The 20,414-nt window shown below is 43.5% G+C and overlaps 2 protein-coding genes across 2 annotated transcripts in view; both read right to left on the bottom strand.

Annotated features, from left to right (window-relative positions):
- DCDC2 (doublecortin domain containing 2) overlaps nucleotides 1-20,414 on the bottom strand; it is a 162,164-nt gene that overhangs the window by 13,054 nt on the left and 128,696 nt on the right. Inside the window, exon 9 of the mRNA XM_041771741.1 lies at nucleotides 15,452-15,552. Within this exon, the coding sequence (XP_041627675.1) occupies nucleotides 15,452-15,552 (101 nt within the window). The remainder of the gene's footprint in view (nucleotides 1-15,451; nucleotides 15,553-20,414) is intronic.
- On the bottom strand, nucleotides 16,243-18,701 carry LOC121500201 (tubulin beta chain-like). Its single transcript, XM_041771742.1, has one exon. It carries the CDS (start codon nucleotides 18,578-18,580, stop codon nucleotides 17,246-17,248), a length of 1,335 nt encoding a protein of 444 aa, XP_041627676.1. The 5' UTR covers nucleotides 18,581-18,701; the 3' UTR covers nucleotides 16,243-17,245.

Raw genomic sequence — 20,414 nt, 5'->3', positions numbered from 1 at the left:
CATGAAGCCACATCTGGTTAGTGCAACTTTACGAAATGCAAGATAGAGGTGCTGCACTACCAAATGGATCAGTTTAAATAAGACAGTAACATGAGTTAAAAGGTTTTTAATCCTCGAAAATATCCACAGTGTAGAACACAATTTATTATTACTATGACACTACAACTCAGGCCAGGAAAAAAAAAATTCTGCTCTGACATATCTGTAATGAATAAATGAAAAGCAATGTGCTTTTTGGTGTAATCTCCTTTGAAGCAGGCATTAAATTATTAAGGATGTTTCCAGTGCATACATCAATCAAATCGTCCCCAGAAGGAACACCGGGTTTCACACCCATTCACACACACACACACACACACACACACACACACACAGATAAAATCTATACCATGGTGAAGGCCTGCAGAGAAGCAAAAGAATGCTCATTCCACAGTAGGGTGGGGGTCCCTGGGGGGAGGAAGCTGTCCTTCAGGACAATGAGGAAGAAAGGAGGCAAAGTCAGCTCTGCTCACTTCCTCAATCCTTTCCCTGCTTCTCTTGCTGTAGAGAAACTCTCCGGGACTCCAATGACCCTCACACAACAGTGGCCTGATGTTCAGCCCTGGCAGTGGGACACCCACAAAGGAGAGTTTACTCGGGTGAATGTCCTTCTCAGAGGCCTTGGGATGTCATCTAACAGCTAGTACAGCTCTTCCCTGGGGGGCAGGCTGTGAGTTAGACAGCTCTGCACAAAGCCACAGAAAGTCACATTGGAGGATTTCATTTCTGTGAAACATTCAGAATGGGCCAACCTATAGAGACAGATATCAGATTCGTGGTTGCCAGGCATGGGGAGAAGGGAGAATGGGAAAGGTCACTTAATAGGCATGAGGTTTTGGGGCACCTGGGTGGCTCAGTTGGTTGAGCGTCCAACTCTTGGGTTTCAGCTCAGGTCATGATCTCAGGGTCCTGGAATGGAGCCCCACATCCGGCTCTGTGCTCAGTGGGGAGTCTGCTTCTTCCTCCCCCTGCTTGCACACTCTGTTTCTGTCTCTCTCAAATAAGTAAATACGTCTTTTAAAAAAATAGGCATGGGGTTTCCTTTTGGGGAAATGGAAAATGATCTGGAACTAGACAGAGGTAACAGCTGAACATTGTGAATGTTCTAAAGGCCACAGATCTGTATATTTAAGAACGGTTAATGTTCAGTTGTATGTTAGGAGACCCTTCAATTTCTTTCTTTTTTTTTTTTTTTTCTTTTAGAAAGAGAGAGAGAACAAGCAGGAAGGGAGATGCAGAGGGAAAGGGAAAGAGAATCTTAGGCAGGCTCTATACCCAGCACAGAGTCCAACACGGAGCTCGATCCCACGACCCTGAGATCATGACCTAAGCTGAAATAAAGAGTTGGATGCCCAACCAAGCCACCCAGGTGCTCCTCTTGCTTCAATTTTTAAAGGAATCATATGCCCCAACTCCTGACCACCAGGGAGAGCTATGTGGCCGGCTCTGTGTGGCCACCTAACTGAGGAACCAACTTCTGGTTATCTTCCCTGCTTTATTCTGCAATTACACTCTAGGCAGACATCTCCCTTGTCTCAGGTGTAAAAAGCTTCCCAAAAATCAGGTGACTCGTGGTAGGAAGTCATTGGTGGTGCTGAATGAATAAACAAACAGATCTGAGACTAGCAGCTTACTTAGAAACATAGAAAGTGCTAGAAAAATATTCCTAGTCCCCTGACTCCCTCCAAAAAATCTTTACAACTATTTAAAATCCCCACGGAGTTCTCAGCCTCTGTCCACTTAGCTGGACCTGCCTGATTGCCAGGGGACACGGTCACAGTCAGAGTTAGCCAGGCACCAGCGTTTAGTCACTGAGCAAGGCTCAGGTACACAGAGCCCACGTTCCACTCCCACCTCAAAGAACCATACAAAGATCCTGATAACGTTTAATAATTTAGATAGAGAGGGGTAGACACAACAGCCAAAGGAGGGGCTGGGGGGTATGGGGAGGAAGGCGCAGGTATCCCAAAGGAAAAGAGAAGACTAAGAAATGGTAATTCATCTTGAGGGAGGTGAGGAAGAAGGAAGAGAAACAGGAAGGGAAAAAAAAAAAACCTTTTCCCCAGGTCCCATCAAAGGTCCTTCCTGCAGCTAAGGAAGCAGAGCACCCATGCAGATCTCATCCCCTAACCTGGCAGGAGCCAGTTCTCAGGTGATCCTGAGAGATCACCTGAGCAACAGCACGGGGGTCTCCTGCACACGATCTGTGACTGCTGATGTTTGCTGCAGTGGTGGCGTCGACAGGCAATGTCAAATACACACTGTGCAGGGTGAGGCAGCTGCGACTTGCTTCAGGCCAGCAAAGTACCCTAGTACCAATGAAGTCAGCACACCTGGCCTGAGTCCCCTCTGGAACTGGAGGATGATCACAACAACCTCACAGGATTGTAGTACGGAACAAATAGGACCATGCACAGAAAAGACCACTGTAAACGTAACAAGCTACATCTGTGTTTATTACTGGCATCACTCCACTTTTCTTGCCATTGAATGGAAGGATTCTAGGGGTTGTCTGATGAAAAAGCCAAGCACAGGGTTTACACTAATGAACTTGTGTTCTGGTGGGCCACTCAGAGCAATCTCCCTTCCAAATCTCATTCCCACAAAAACAACAAAAAAGTCAGAGAAGACACTTAGTGACAGTCTTGCCCTTATGGGTTAATACAGTTAAAATGCAGGCTGATGTTGGGGCCCCTGGGTGGCTCAACTGGTTAAGTGGTCGACTCCTGATTTCCATTCAGGTCATGTTGGGGGTCCTGGGATGGAGCCCAATGTCAGGTTCCATGCTCAGTGGGGTATCTGCTTGAGATGCTGTCTGGCCCTCTACCCCCCTGTGCTCGTTCTCACTCTCTTTCTCTCTCTCAAATAAATAAGCCTTTTTAAAAAATGCAAACTGATATTTAAAACTCTGGTCCACTGAGATTGTCCACCCCACAGGGAGCCTGATATGGGACTCGATCCCAGGACCCCAGGATCAGGACCTGAGCCATAGGCAGATGCTCAACCACTGAGTCACCCAGGCATCCCTGAATATTGGTCTTTTCATGTACTAGGCAGATGCTGCATCTGCCTAAACAAACCCCACGTTCTCACTGTTTGGGGCTGAACTGTGTCCCCTCAAAATTTACATGCTGAAGACCTAACCTCTGACAAGGTGACTGTATTTGGAGTTGGAGCCTTTAAAGAGGTAATTAACTTGAAATGAGGTCCACAGGGTGGGCTCTGGTCCAACACGACTGATCCTTACAAGAGATTAGGACACAGACAGGTACAGAGTGAAGACTATGTGAAGACTTGGGGAGAAGACATCCATCCACCAGCTGAAGAGAGAGCATGCAGAAGAAACCAACCCGGCAACACCATCTCAGACTCCCAGCCTCCAGAATGGGGGACCGTAAATGTCTACTGCAGAAGCCACCCAGCTGGGGTACTTTGTTTCACAGCTGGGCAGACCACTACGCTCACCAAGACCACCTTACCTCCATTTTCTCCTCAGCTCCACAGGCGTTCATGTTCATATTCATATTCTTCCCTCTCTCTCCCTCCTTCTCCCCTCCACACTGTTTCCTTTAAAAGTCCCTCAGCACAAACTAGAGATGTTGGGCTCTTCATGAAGGGAAGAAGGCTGGCTGGATGTGGCGGGGTGGGGAGGACAAACCCAGACCTTCCCAGACTTAAGTACTGGGGGCTGGGGAACAGCGGAGAATGAATGTCCTCTGTGGAAAAGGCTGAAAGGAGCCCTGGCCTGTCCCCTGCACCACGCTATTAACTCATTCTGTTCCCTCTATCTCCACCTGCAATGCTCTTCCTTTCACCATGCCTTACCTGTGCTCTCATGACACCTGCCAGATTCCATCAGTACACTCTACTTACCGTGTGCGATTATACACTATTTATGTGATACACAAAGTTGCTATCAAGTAGATGCCTTGAAAGATATCTGGAATGATTATGAAATAATGGGGAAATATCAGTCTTGGCTCTGCAGAGGCCCTCTGGAAGTTTCTAGAAGCAAGAGCTCTTTCTTATTCACCTTTGTATCCACTGCCACATTTACCATGGTATAACATACCACTGTCTTGAATTAAACACAAATATGCTTCCTACAGGTAAAAACCAGCACAATATGTGCCTTTGGGAAGAGACAGATGATGGTAACAAGGCTCATATTTACTGGGCACTCTCCAGGTATGAAGAAATAAACCACTTTGGGAAGGGACAGATGATAGTGACAAGGCTCGTATTTACAGGGTACTCTCCAGGCATGGTCAGAAATAAACCACCACTTTGGGAAGGTTTTTTTTTTTTTAATATTTTATTTATTTATTCATGAGAGATACCAAGAGAGAGACAGAGACACAGGCAGAGGGAGAAGCAGGCTTCCTGTGGGGAGCCAGATGCAGGACTTGATCCCTGCACCCCAGGATCACAACCTGAGCCCAAGACAGACACTCAACCACTGAGCCACCTAGGCATCCCTCCAGAAAGCACTTTTGGTTAAAATTTATAATTGTAAATAGACTTGAAATAGTGCCTCTTCAAATAAAGATAGCATTTTTTTATGTTTAAAAAAGTACCAATTTTATTGAAAGCTGGGAGAAAATAGACTTGACTATCAAAAGAGTGTTGCTTAGCCATAAAGACAATTCTGCAAGATTTATTCTGATGACATTACCCTGTTCATTAAGAGTCATGTAATAAAAAGGAGACACAGCATTTCATTGCAAAGGCAACAATATCAGGAAGATACTTTCACCTATACTTCAAGTCTTCTCCCCTGACATTTACCTCAAATTTTAGCCAACTAACTAAAATTTAAGAGAACTAGTTTTTGAGTAGGAATTGTTCCTCCAAACATTACATCCATCCTAAAATCTCAGGACTAGCTGATTCCTATGAATAACTGTGGAATCCTATGTCCTGTATAAAGCACAATTTCCATGCTTCACAGGAATCAAGGAAGGGTATTCATTATACCCTCTCCAAGACACTCACTAAACCAACGTACATAATAATGCAACAAGGATCACAGAAGTCATTTAAATGATTCCAGCCTCAAGGCCCTTCTGACCTCAACATCCCCAGAGCAGCTACAATAACAGACACGTTACACACACATGTACAACTACAGATAGTATGTACCCTTAAACAGAGAAGTTTCTATAAGAAAGCCAAGAACTTTTACCTTTCAAAAAGCACATTACTTAGGGGCACCTGGGTGGCTCAGTCGGTTGAGTATAGGACTCTTGGTTTGGGCTCAGGTCATGATCCCAGGGTTGTGAGATCAAGTCTCTGCATCAGGCACCACGCTCAGCAAGGAGTCTGCTTAAGATTCTCGGGATCCCTGGGTGGCTCAATGGTTTAGCGCCTGCCTTTGGCCTGGGGCACGATCCTGGAGCCCCAGGATCGAGTCCCACGTCGGGCTCCCGGCATGGAGCCTGCTTTCCCTCCTCCTGTGTCTCTGCCTCTCTCTCTCTCTCTCTCTGTCTATCATGAATAAATAAATAAATAAATCTTAAAAAAAAAACATTCCCCTTCTCAGGATGCCTGGGTGGCTCAGCAGTTGAGCATCTGCCTTCCCCTCAGGTCGTGATCCCAGGGTCCGGGATGGAGTCTCGCACTGGGCTCTTTTCGGGCAGCCTGCCTCTCCCTCTGCCTGTGTCTCTGCCCCTCTCTCTCTCTGTCTCTCATGAATAAATAAATAAAATCTTAAAAATATATATATTCTCCTTTTTCCTTCTCCCTCTAACCTTCCCCCATCCTCCCTCTTAAAAAAAAAAAAAGAAAAAGCACATTATTTACCATAAGCAATTGCTCTTAAAAACTTCCACTAGAAATGTTCCATATTTTTCCTTAATACAACACCAGTGCTGGCCTTCCAAATGTCTCTCGCCTGCACTCGCCTACATGCATTTCTTACTACTTATTTTGTAATGGGCAGCCTGAGATAAAGGCTGATTTGTATGACAAGTCAGGAAAGGTCTGATAGTTATTAGCGCTTGCTGCGTCCTAGTGGGGACGGCTCAGGGGAAACCGCAAGTACTCAGGATTCCTCGAGAACGTGCGTGCGGTGACGAAGGTTAACTCAGGATTCCTGAGTGGTATGAAGAAGGAAGATGGAATATGGAAATCATATGGAAATGAGTCACAAAATGTCGAAAGCATCAATTACTTGGATGGTATTCTCAGACAGCTGGGGTTGCTCGAATGACTTGCACTTTAAACTCGCATCGCCCCTCTGACAGCCGCAGCAGCACCGAAAATTAGAAATGGGGACGGCATCTAATCAGAGACCACAGCTGACATTCTGCCCCCTTCAGAAGTGAATGTTAGTTTGTCTTCTAGTTATGTCAAAATTCTCTGAGGAACAGACGTTAAAGGTTTAAGACTCTCGCTATCTTAGGTAACAGCACCAGCTCGAACTTTCTAGTTGAAGCATCCTCCCTAACCACAGGTCTCCTCCCTGAAGCACACCCTACCAGGAGTTGGGGATGAGCACCAAAACGAAAAAATGAAACAAAACGACAACCTCAGGTACCTCCTCTTCCTCTTCACATGTACCATTCACAAGCACATCTGCGCTTTGGGGAAGAGTGAGGGATTGTTTCTGGCTCTGAGTGGAAGGAGATTCTGTGGATTTCACTGGTGTTGCAAATACAGAAGTCACCCTACTTGTTTTTCGTTCTGTTGCCATGGAAACCAAAAAGTCATGTCCACCCCAAGAATGAGGTGTTTTGAAATAATCAGTTTCAATTTTTCATGATCACAATGGACTGCTTCCCCGTTTTCGGCTTTCATAGAGGGAAAAGAAAAAAAATAATAAAAGGTTTAGATGTGGTTTGAAGTACCGTGACCTACACAACAGGTGGCTATGTTCACCGATGTGACCCTGCAAGGACACAGCAGAGTGAGGCTCTGGCCAGCCACCTGCTGAGAGCTGGCTCACCTGAGCCCATGAAGCTCCCCATGCTCCTGAGACCCCCAGAGGGGAACACATACTACACGGAAAACTTATATTTAGATAGCTTGAGAATATTTTAGTCATCATTAGGGAAAAAAAATCTCCATTAAATTCTCTCACTTTAGAAGTAAATGTTGATTTTCTCTTGATAACATCAGAAATCTCTGAAGGCTATATTTTAATGTTTAATACCATTTCTGTCAAGTAAACACAAATCTACAAACGGGATGTCTCAAACAGCCTTGTTGATGATGCATGGGGAAATCAAGAAGCCAGATCACCCCATCTTAACTCCTGCAGCTGTGCACGAGGCTTGCAGCAGCAAACGTGAACGTGATTCACAGAGAGGAGAGGACTTGAGAAGAAAGAATGGTGGAAATATTGTTTATACAATGATCCCTCTCACTTCAGTGAAGGCAGAGATAGCTGAGTCGCCCTCCACACAGATGGAATGTGTTGCTGTTTGTGGGAAAACTAGAAGTCCCTAATCTCCCCCATTGCCCTTCCTCAAGGTGTTCAAAGAGAGAGAGTTCCAAGCTAGAAGCTAGGAGCCCTGGGTGCCTGTGTGGACTCCCTCATCAACAGGCTGTGGCTCTGTGGGAAGATAGGGCTTTGTGTCTTTGATGGCAAAATAAGAAGTTTGCACCAGCATCCCTTCTGTTTTTGTTTTTTTGGTTTTTTTAAGGCTTTGTTTATTTGACAGAAAGGGGGGAGCACAAGCAGGGGGAGGAGCAGAGAGAAAGGAAGAGGCAGACTCTCTGCTAAGCAGGGAGTCCACCACCCGCCTCCATACCAGGGTCCTGGGATCATGACCTGAGCTGAAGGCAGATGCTTAACTAACTGAGCCACCCAAGTGCCTCAACTCCAGATTTTTTTTTTTTTTTTTAACTCCAGATTTTTTAATGGCATATTCTTTAGGTGTAATGATCACAAGCTCAAATGCCCCCAGATTCTGGGCAAATGACATAAGTGTGTAATCCAGGACAGGTGTTTAAAACATGATGTGCAGCAGTTTGGGATGCTGAAGAGTATCTGGGGTAGTAAGGAGATCCTATAAGCCCCAAGCCAGCCAGAGAAGATTCTAGGAGATTCAGTCACAAACTGCCAGTTTCCATCACTAGCAGAAATTCTATAAAGACCGTTTATTTTCTCTGTGATGAGTTAGTGTGGAAGTGGTTTCTGGTTAAACATGGCAAGTTGAACAAATGTGAGGGTTTTTTCTCCTCAGTTCCCTTCTGATGTCCCTCTAAACTGTCAATAGAGGCAATTTTTTTAAAAGAATGAACCAGTATGGGTACAGAAGCCTGGAGAGGAAATAGCCACAAACTCCAAGAAACAGTAAAGCTAAAGGATATAGGGCCAGTAATAGCAGACCTGATACCGTTAAAATTTGCTCCTGTGGGAGGAGAATCCAAGAAGCAAACCTCTGCATGCTGAAGGACCTACAGAAGGCTGAGGGACTGGCGGCACCATCTCTCTCTGGAAGAAGTGGTGTAAGTAGGGGTCAGTGTGACTAAAAATAGGGGGACTGGCTTAGAGTCTTTAAAAGAAGCAGAAAGACTCCCAAGATCCACTCTTCCCCACCCACCCACCCCCGCCCTTGAGAAATACAGGAGGTTTCTTCTCTAAAGATGTTGAACTACAAGGGAGCTGGACTCAGTGCAGCTGAGAACAAGGGCACCTAGGACACCTACTGAAACCAAGAATAAATCTCTTTACCTAACACAAAATCCCAAGGTCCCCATCCCATGGTCATGCTGACATGAAAGATTCCATTCAAAGAAAAGAGACAACCCAAAACAACAATGGAAAATGGAGGTCTGCCGATGAAATGGCAAAAACCAATCACCCTGCAGTGAACTCCCCCAACCTAAGGAGCTGTGCCCATAAGCATAGAGTTTCCCTAATGCTTCACCCTAAAATCTAACCAAACATACACCTTAAATTTATAAAATGTTACATGTCAGATATATTTCAATTAAAAAAAAAAAATCTAACCAAGCAGCCAAAGAACACCTCTAACATGGAGACAGAGATCAAAACCTAGAAAGAAACAAAGAAACTCAAAAGAAACAGAGATAGTACAGGAAAAGAAAATTAAAATAGTAGATGAATCCTTGGAGATAATAAAGATATCGCATCCATAAAACAAGAATAGGATGCTATAAAAATGAATATTCAGAGAATATGAAAGAGCTCTTAGAAATTAAAAATATTATGACAAGAAAAAACAAGAGATGGAAGATAAATGCTGAGGATTTCTTACTTTAAAGAAGTTGAGAAAATAGAAAAAATTATAGAGGTGGAACATAGGAGAGATAAGTGGAGGGTCAGTCTAAGAAGGCCTATATCCAAATACCTAGAGTTCCAGAAACAGAAGTGGAGAGAAGGAAATTGTCAAAGAGATAGTTCAATACTTTTTTTTTTTTCCAGAACTGAGAAATAAACATTTCCAAAATTAAAAAGGCCATTGAGAGGGGTGTCTGGGTGGCTCAGTTGGTTAGACCTCTGACCTCAGTTCAGGTCATGATCTCGGGGTCCTGGATTGGGCCCTGCATTGGGCTCCCAGCTCAGTGGGGAGTCTGCTTCTCCCTCTGCTCGTTTTCTCTGTCTCTGTCTCTCTCTCTCTCTTTCTCTCTCAAATAAATAAAATCTTAAAAAAAAAAAAAATCCCTCTCTGTACCAAGTCCAGTAAGGAAAAAGAGCTGCACCAAGGCACATAACTGGAAATTTTCAAAACAGCAGAAACAAAGAAAAAGAGCCTAAAAGCTTCCAAAGAGGGGGAAAAAGGATTATTTACAAAGATTCAAGAAATAGAATGGCATCAAACTTCCCTTCTGCCCTTCTGGATGGAAAGGACAACTGAGTAGTGATTTCAAAATTCTCCAAGAAATCATTATCTCACCTAAAATTTTATACTTAGCCATCCTACTGTCAAGTTTTAGTAGAAAAAAAGAGATGTTCAGGACACCTGGGTGGCTCAATGGTTGAGCACCTGCTTTCAGCTCAGGTCGTGATCCTGGGGTCCTGGGATCAAGTACCTCATCAAGTTCCCCACAGGGAGCCTGCTTTTCCTTCTGCCTATGTCTCTGCCTCTTTCTGTGTCTCTTGTGAATAAATAAAATCTTAAAAATAATAATAATAAAGGAAAAAGAAAAAGACATGTTCAGACCTGGAAAGCCTGAAACACCAGGTGCTTCCCATACAGCTGTTCCCAGGAGGCTACTTGGATGAATTCCACAACAAATGAAGGTGTAACCAGAAAGAAGATGTGGAATCCAAGAAATAAGAGAGCCATCCCCTAAAGAAGAGAAGGAAATTCCCAAAATAATGGTAAAGAAAAAAAAGTACCAGGATAACTCTAAAAAGCAGATCTAGAGAATACCTAACCAGCCTGAGGCAAATGAATGACAGACGTGTCCGAGGAAAAGATGAAGTTGAAACGTTATCATCACTGCACACGCTTGCATAGAGTAAGAGGAAGTCAACTGCCTAGCAGAGTCTAGAAATGGCTTGGTAATAGCTACACAGAAAACTAAGCCAATGAATAAAAAAGACAAGTACTAAAATAGGAAGGAGAAAGAGAGTGGTACTCAGGAAATGTAACAAGAGTCCACTCTGTGGCTCAACTAACAATAATATAGCTGACATGGTAAAAATGACATGTGGATTAAATACTGACTTAACCAAAAATCATCACAAAATCAGAGTGGAGAGAACTGAGAGGGTCGTGTGTGCGAGCGCACGGGCATGTGGCCTTACTGGTGGGTGGGAAGAGTAAGAGTTTTAAATAACCGTCTTCCAGGGGCATTAGAGATAACGTTAATCATATCTAAATCTGAAAACTAAAATCAAGAAACTTATTTTATTAAATTGGAGATGACACCTATTTAAAAGGATGTCTGTTATTTTATGTACCTCTTAGAATAAGAGGGGAAAAAGCCAATTAAACGATGACATGCAATCACTTTTAAGATCCGAAGATTTTGGGATCCCTGGGTGACTCCAGCTTAGTGCCTGCCTTCAGCCCAGGGCGTGGTCCTGGAGTCCCAGGATCGAGTCCCACATCGGGCTCCCTGTGTGGAGCCTGCTACTCCCTCCCTCTGCCTGTGTCTCTGCCTCTCTACCTCTCTGTCTTTCATGAATAAATAAATAAAATCTTAATGAAAAAAGATCCGAAGATTTCAGAGGTATTAAAATGGAAGAGAGGGAAGGCTGTATGGTTGACAAATATCATGGTGTATTCTACGAGAAAGAACGGAACTGGTTCACATGGATTATCTCTGTGGGAACAGGAAACCAGGTGAGAAGGGGTGAGGCATGGCATTGCTACCTTTGCTGTAATTGTTGTTAAATTCTAAAAAATATTATATGTGTAACTTTATTAATGGTTAATGATATTTTAAATAAACAAGAAGTGTATATATCACAATCTCCAATTAAAAAAAAAAAAGCTTTCACTGCTCCAGTGTTCATGATATAGCTAAAATGTTATTTAATGAAACTACTTAGCATAAAAAAATCTTGTAATTCTCATTATTTTGCTATTTAAAATTAACTGCAAATGGATGAGGAGAGCTATAAAATAATCCGAAACCACTCAAAAGTTACTATCCCCATCTTCTGCCCTCTTTTACAACGTTACAGAATCCGAAATATAACTTCTTATTTGCCTATTTTATAGATATTTGATTACTTGGGTTTCTGAGATGATGGTGGGTTCTCCACTTGATCTTATTAGAGGCAGTTTACTTAACTCGGAGCAGGCTCATTTCTTACCTCCTTAGCTTGGAAAAGCATCAATTTATAAGTGCCACATGAGTCACCAGTGCCAGGATGTAACCACTTGCTCCATGCTTAGGAGAAATCAGACTGATTGGGGGTGTGCATGCAAAAAAAAATTAATTTTTAAAAGAGTACTTTATTCTTGTTAGACCTAAACTCTCTCCTGAGAAACAATATTTATTCTGGCCTCCTCAAATACATTTTTAAAAAAAACGTGCCATTCTTCAGTTTCCCATGGGTTTGGGAGTAGTATTAGATCCAAGATCATCTAAAAAATGACAAGAGTCTGAACATCGGGACAGAGCTGAGCCATGTTCTTAGCTACAATTAGTCCACATTTACATGCACTTAAACATACACACACCATGCAGCAGAGGCAAGCCCTATGGAAGGTCTGAAGTTTTACCCTACTTACAGGCTTACTCATTAGCCTTCCATGATTTCATGGACATGGCCAAAGACATGAGACTCCTGGGTCAGAGACAAAGAACTTTATTGCTCACAACAAGAGCAGTAGCCAGGATATCACCATGGAAAGAACCCAATCTTTTCTGAATACTTTTATTGTGCCAGACATACGTAACATAACATTGGCAATTTTGACTAGTTTCTTCTTCAGATGGATGTATTTATTTATTTGAGAGACACAGAGAGAGAGAGTACGCATACAGGAGTGGGAAGGGCAGAGGGAGGGGAAGAGTGTCTTAAGAAGATTCCACGAACCCAACACAGGGTTCGATCCCAGGCCCTGAGATCACGACCAGAGCCAAAACCAACAGTCGGATCCTACACCGACTGTGCCACCCAGCTGCTCCCAATTTTGACTAGTTTTGAGCATATGGTTTGATGGCACCATATTTTTTATAATAGATACTAAACCTCCCTGACCCTTGCATCACAGGAAGACATTATCTTTATTATACTGGACAATAAACAAACCTGGCCTTTGCTCGACACCAGGGGTTCTCATCTCAGCACTATTAACATTTTGGACTGGATAATTTTTGGTTGTGAGGGCTGTCAAGCGCATTACAAGATATTTAGCAGCATCCTTGGCCACTTCCCACCAGATGCCAGGAGTACTCCCTCAGTTTTAACAATCAAAAATGTCCCCAGAAATTGCCAAACATCCCTTAGAGGCAAGACTGCCTCCAGTTGACAATGATTGTTCCAGAGGAAGTCACTGCATCTGTCTTCCAAGCTAATTCAAACATCTTTGAAAAGACAGTCCAAAAAAGGAAAAAAAGAAAAGATAGTCCAGAACAAAGGCAATCTGTCTCTCTGCTCATAAGATATGCAGAAACACAAGGGATCCATGGAGAACTGGCTCCTAGCAATATTTACCTCTAAAACTTGATCTGCTTTTCAGGCAGAGATAAATTACTTGGCCAATTACACATGATATTTATACATACACACACATACACATGCACGCATGCACACACACGCTTGTCCATGGCCCTCTGACTAAAGTCATAATATGAACCATTTGGATGAAAGGAAATCAGTCCAAAGAAGTTAACTAGGTATGGCCCAAAAGGGAGTGTATGCAAGTGTCATTTATAGCTGAGCCAAGTAGTATACGATGACTACATTTTCCTTTCTTATGCAGGATTTTTTTTCCTTCATTAATCTAATAATTGGCTTTTGGAGTTTTGTTTGTTTTTGTTTTTGTTTTTGTTGTTGCATTTAATACTCTTTCCCTGGATCATTCACACACTTTGAAATTGGACAGACGTGCATTCAAAAACAAACTCCTCTATGTAATGGTACAATCCTGGACAAGCAATTCTGCCATGAGCTCACTTGCCTTCTATATATAAAGTATAGGTGATAAGACCTATGTTTCAGGGCTGTCAACACAATTACATGAGATGGGACGATGCCTGGCGCTTGGTAGGTACTTAGTAAAGGGTACCGACCGCTTCACAAAGAACACCATGAGAATACATCCTCAGAGTTGCTCTAACTGTAATGGAGCTTTCCACGCATTTCTCCACACCATAGCTGCTTAGGATATGGAGCAAAAGCTCACCGGCCCATAGAGGGAATGACTCTAACACCTGACCCCCCTAAGTATGTCTTGCCAGCCACATGTGCTAGCCAATTCCAGCTCTATTATTAATAGGATCAAAGAAGAAAGGAATTCTGACCTTTTGTTACCCAGTTTTATTTCCTTCAAACCAACATCATTGTTGATGCTGCCTGGCTTCTACCAATCCGTTGACTCACTTTCTCTCCATACTTGTATTTTAATAAGCTAACACTCCCCAGTCGGATAAGAAACGAAGCTCTGCACACACTTACCCCAGGCTGTTCTGGTAGTATCAGAGACCATTCCATCCGTGAGCTCCCCCACTTCCCTACAATACCAAACTTACAAGTAAAGAAATACCTAGCACAGATTTTGAAACATGTTAAGTGATTTTTAACAAAGAGATTTCTCTTTTGGTAATAATGGTAAGATTTTTTTCTCTTGATATCTGGCGTTTTGACTTTGGAATCCATTCATCTTGTTTTGGGGCAGCTGTCAGGGGCTGAATAGACATGATGATTAGTCTTCTTTGTCTTAAAATGTAACATTTAATTATAGCTTCAGAGAAGACTTAAAATTCCATTTTCCCTCAGGGAAAAAAATACCTATAACTGGAGTTTATGAAAAATTATGAGTTGTAGCTAATCCTGGGTAATAAATTGGATTTTTGAAATCTGTGTGATTTTTAACACATTAGGCTTTTCATCAGGAAGGCGATGCTTATGGGAAATGCCTGTGGAATAATCGAGCGGCAATTTCACTGCCACACTGTTAAGACAAACATAATTGAGAAGATCATCTATGGAACCTGCTGGATTGTGAAATTTGCCTTCCAAAAAGGAAATACCATAATAGTCAGAGGACAAGTGGCAATTCCTCGTGACTTCTCATTCCCCTGAACCTGGGGTGATGATTTCCCCCTCCCCAACTCAATTCCCATCTTCCATTTAGCAATGTAAGAAATCTGGTTGAATTGTATTAAAAAGCCTAACTGACTTATTTTTTGCATCATTTAACCAACACTAACACTACTTCATCCCTTCTACAAGAACATGTACAGACACACACACTCACATACTCATTCTCTCACTCCTATGAGTACAGTGTTCCATTGGTCTGAAATCAAGACACACATGGCAAATTGTATTTATCTAAGCAATTATTTTATGAAAAATAAGTTCCACCCACAACAATTCCAAGGACCTTAAAGGAAAGAATATCAGAGCATTTTTTAAAAATTGCTTTTCTAAATGGAGGACTTTTTTTCAAGATAAAAATCCCCAGCCAATATTCTTTTTTTTCCCCCAATATTCTTTTTCTTTATCAAACTTTCTCCCTCTCTGTATCTCATGGTTTACCCCAATCCACCTCATGCTTCAATGCTATTTGTTAAGTTACATCATTTTCTATGATTATAAAAAAAGTTTAAAATTTTTTTAAAGGACAGCCCAAATGCTATTCTTTGTAGGAATATTAGGAAGACCTGAAGGTATGTTGTAGGTCACTTGGCCACCCAGCACCTGAGAGGTTTGAACCAGCATATGCGTAGTAATAGCCTGGAGCAGATAACACGAAACTTGAAAGAAAAAAGTGGTCACCAGCTTACATATATTTTTTAACGTGGCGACTACCTGGTCAACTGGGATCTCAACTTGAGTGTCTTCATCTTCTTGGACTTCTGCTGCTCCCCGTGTCTCAGACCTCTCTGCTCCAGCTTTGAAAACGCCTTCATCTATTATTGGAGACAAATGCACAGTGAAAATAAAAATCCAATTGTGACATCATGTGGCTGAATGTTGAAACTGCACAGGGTTTTTGCAGCCCTTCCGCTCCACCTTCTGCATTTTCACAGGGAAGAGGGTCAGTGATGAAGACAAGGCTGACCCAGCAAGGCAGAGCTGTGTCCCAGACTCCTTCTCACCCTCTGGCTGCTGATCTAGTAACACAACCCTGCAAAGGTATTTACATAGAAAGGACCTCACACCTGTTATCTACTCCCCACTCCTTTCCAGAAAGCTGCGATGAGGCTTGGTGCCTGAAAATACTAGTTTTAGAGTACACTGAATATAGTGTGTTGGAATAATTCTCTTAAAATATTGTTCTAAAAAATACTGTTTTTCCCTGCCACAGAATCACAGAGTTGACTCCAGGTCTCACACAAATCAATCTTCTATTTTGCAGATTTCCACAGGATTTCACAGCCTAGGTCTCAAAAGCCTTAACCGTAAAATGTAATCTAAATGTCTAAGGCTTTAGGTTAAGCTCCCATGACTTGTTTTCCCACAGAAAGCATGGACCACTGTTTTCCTGTTTCCCCTCAGTCTTTTCTCCTCCAGGCCAAGTCATCAAAGAATCACAGAATCATTTGTCATTCTTTTTTTTTTTTTTTTTTTTTTTTTTTTTTTTTTTTTTTTCCTTTTTCAGTTTTTTTATTTTTGGCTTTTGGGGCAATGGTATCTTTTCAATATGAAAAAAAGCAAGTTCAACACAAAGTAGAAATTTGAAATGTAGGACAGGACAAAAATCAAGGGTGTGTGGGGAAAGGGAATAGCAGAAGGAAGAGCTGAGGTGTTGCCAAAAGGTGGAGGGTCTCCCTGTCCCCTCTGGAAGAATGACTCGAATGATTTAGGTGGCAATACACTTTTCCATATGTACACAGCAGAGCTGGAGTTTTGTTAGGAAAAAGTGGGGAGTGGGAGTGGGCCTTTCCAGAGACTTTAGGAGATCAAGGCCAGTCCCTCTTTCCCCTGGGGAAAAGGAAGAAATTGAACACGTGAAGCAGTTTATGTAGGAGGGAAGGATCCCACTCAACAAAGTGGCACAGACCCCTCAAAAGAAACAGCTCAGGACTGAGCTTGGAAGAAGACTAAAAATAGACAATACTGTCAACATCTCCCCTGAAGCTGAGAGCAAGAAGATTCCTGGATTTGGACTTCAAGAGCCTGGATTTCCCTCTCTAAAACTGCTCTAGAATAGAAAACCCTACCTTCTCAATATGTACCTCTACTGCTATGAGGTAGCTTGGTTTCCTTTCCCCTGGGCTACCACATGGGCTTAAGATGGTGGTGATGTTTTCAGCACATGTTCTAAATGGGATCTAATGAGACCCAGCTTCTCGGAGAATCACCTTAAAAAACAAAGGGAAATATCAACTGCACAAACGGGAAAATGGACACCAAAGGAAAATACACGGTCACCCAGAACAGCAGAAATCTAGGTTTCCCAGAGTGGAAGAGAGGAGACATTCAACAAACGACAAGTATTTATTGAGCGCCTATTACGTGCCAGGCACTGTTCTAGGAACACCCCCCCCCCCCCAAAAAAAAGGGGAAAAAAAATAAGAGGCAGAGAATGCAAATTGAGGGAGAGGACAGGGGCAGCTGAGGAAGAGGGAATGGAGAAGCCTAAGGTGATGGTACTCTGCCTTAAGCCTCCTCTTCAGCCTCCTCACCGAAATCCTCCTCTTCTTCTGCGGTGGCATCCTGGTACTGCTGATACTCAGAGACAAGGTCGTTCATGTTGCTCTCCGCTTCGGTGAACTCCATCTCGTCCATGCCTTCGCCTGTGTACCAGTGGAGGAAGGCTTTGCGGCGGAACATGGCTGTGAACTGCTCTGAGATGCGCTTGAAAAGCTCCTGGATGGCTGTGCTATTTCCAATGAAGGTGACTGCCATCTTGAGGCCACGGGGTGGGATATCGCAGACAGCGGTCTTGACATTGTTGGGGATCCATTCCACAAAGTAGCTACTATTCTTGTTTTGCACGTTGAGCATCTGCTCATCTACCTCCTTCATGGACATCCGCCCACGGAAGACAGCAGCCACAGTGAGGTAACGGCCATGGCGAGGGTCACAGGCAGCCATCATGTTCTTGGCATCAAAGACCTGCTGGGTGAGTTCAGGTACAGTGAGGGCCCGATACTGCTGGCTTCCACGGCTGGTCAGAGGTGCAAAGCCAGGCATGAAGAAATGGAGACGTGGGAAGGGCACCATGTTGACTGCCAGCTTGCGGAGGTCAGCATTGAGCTGACCAGGGAAGCGGAGGCAGGTGGTGACACCACTCATAGTGGCTGAGACAAGGTGGTTGAGGTCCCCATAGGTTGGCGTGGTCAGCTTGAGGGTGCGGAAGCAGATGTCGTACAGGGCCTCATTGTCAATGCAATAGGTCTCATCTGTGTTCTCTACCAACTGATGGACAGAGAGGGTGGCATTGTAGGGCTCAACCACCGTGTCAGACACTTTGGGGGAGGGCACCACACTGAAGGTGTTCATGATGCGGTCAGGGTACTCTTCTCGGATCTTGCTGATGAGCAGCGTGCCCATGCCAGAGCCTGTGCCCCCACCCAGTGAGTGGGTCAGCTGGAAGCCCTGCAGGCAGTCACAGCTCTCCGCCTCCTTCCATACCAAATCCAGGACCGAATAAACCAGCTCAGCCCCCTCTGTGTAGTGGCATTTGGCCCAGTTGTTGCCAGCCCCAGACTGCCCAAAAACAAAGTTGTCTGGTCTGAATATCTGCCCAAAAGGACCTGAGCGAACAGAGTCCATGGTCCCGGGTTCTAGATCCACCAAGATAGCACGAGGTACGTATTTGCCACCTGTAGCTTCGTTGTAATACACGGAGATGCGATCCAGCTGCAGGTCGCTGTCACCGTGGTAGGTTCCGGTGGGATCGATGCCGTGTTCATCGCTGATGACCTCCCAGAACTTGGCACCGATCTGGTTACCACACTGACCGGCCTGGATGTGCACGATTTCCCTCATTGTTAAAATTTATTTTAATTCTTTTTGCTTCTCTCAAAGGTGTGTACGGGGCAGAGAGTGAGATGGGTTTTTCCCTATACTGCAATTCGCAGGCTGGAAGGACGGGACACGTCCGGAGGCTGGAGCAACGAGGTCCGAGCGCAGCGGCAGGAACGTTCTCTCATTTGTCATTCTATCTGTGCGCCCCAAAATAAGTTTGATGCTTCAGTCCTCCTCCCAGATCTTTCCTGCGTGCAATTTTCAAGGATCTCCAGGGATGGAAATTTCACCTCCTTCTCTAGAAATTTATTAGACTACCCCTGTAGTCTAGAAAATATGGGTTCATCTCTTATCTTAAAACCTCCTCTATTTCTCCAATGGAAGCTTGTTTCCCAGAACACAATTTTCTGACACGTGTCATGGTTGAGTTATAAAGTCACTCGTTATTTATGATAAAATTAAAAACATACTTTTACATTTGTGGAGGCAAGGCACCAGGTGAGTCCATTTGGCCACCTAAGATATAAATGAGATGTGGGCTGTTCACTCCGGTTGCTTACAGACCAATGAGTGTATGTTCAGAGACGTATATACACCCCAGTAAGGTGCCCTGGTGGATGTGCTAGAACAGGGTAAGCAGATCACTACGGGCACTTAGAAGATAGAACCAGGTGAAAAGGGGAGGTAAGGAGGGAGGAAATGTACCCAAACTCAAGCCCTTCTTGTTTCTCCTAGAGAAACCATTCTACTTTTTAATTACTTTTTTTGGAACTTGACTGGATATTGGCTTCTCTACTCTCCTTTTTAAAACCCAGGGACAACAAAGCTGCCCTCAAAGCTGATTAATTCACATGGATTAACTCATTTTGAGGATTATCTAAAGCAATCATTTAATCCCAGAGTGGTTCTTCCTATCATCCAACCAAGTCTCTTCTCCCAATGATCCCTTCCTTCCATCAGCTCTTGTATGCTTCAGCAATCCAGAGTAATTTTTCATTCGTTAGAGTTTTCTCAGTTAAATATCCTCTAGGTGGAGGAGAACTGAAAATATGCATATACACAGGAATCCCTACAAATAATCATCACCAAATGATGACGTCAGCATTGGCAACTATTTTGGGTTATCAACAGCACTAATCCTCCCCCAAAGACTTGGCTCACACAGCATATCCAAGGATTATGTCCTAACTTGGTCTTGTCTTATACTGACATGAACCTAAAATGAAAACTCAGCTAAAACCTCCACAACATCAGAAAGAAATAATATAGAAAGTGAAATAGGGAATGCGCTGATGTCTTCATGGAGGCAAGAATAAATGCACAGTTTTGGTTACACACTCAATAAAGCCATCCTTGACCCAACAAGAGCGTAAGGCAGGCCACTTGAAGGACTAGGAAAAGAGCTTACAACTACTCTGTCATAAAGGAGGAAAAGTGAAAGGGAGTAATCAAGTCTATAAAACTGGGAGTCAACAGAGACACATTAAGCTCTCGGTCTCGCCAGCAAACTGGAACGTAAAACCCAAGGAAACAACGGCAGAAAGAATGCAAATAAATTCTGCCTTATTCACGTGTGGAGCTCATAACCGTGAGAATGCGCAGGGGCAGATTTCAAACGTAGGCTACACAATTTATCAAAGGTTATTTATTCATGAGAGACACAGACTGAGAGACAGAGGCAGAGACACAGGCAGAGGGAGAAGCAGGCTCTTCGCAGGGAGCCTGATGTGGGACTCGATCCCGCATCCTGGGATCAGACCTGAACCAAAGGCAGGTGCCCAACCACTGAGCCACCCAGGCGTCCCTGTAGTATGGTTTTATTTTTTATTTTTTTAAAGATTTTATTTATTTATGA

The sequence above is a fragment of the Vulpes lagopus genome, chromosome 10, assembly GCF_018345385.1.
Source record: "Vulpes lagopus strain Blue_001 chromosome 10, ASM1834538v1, whole genome shotgun sequence".
NCBI lineage: Eukaryota > Metazoa > Chordata > Mammalia > Carnivora > Canidae > Vulpes > Vulpes lagopus.
This window is presented reverse-complemented; position numbering and strand designations above follow the sequence as displayed.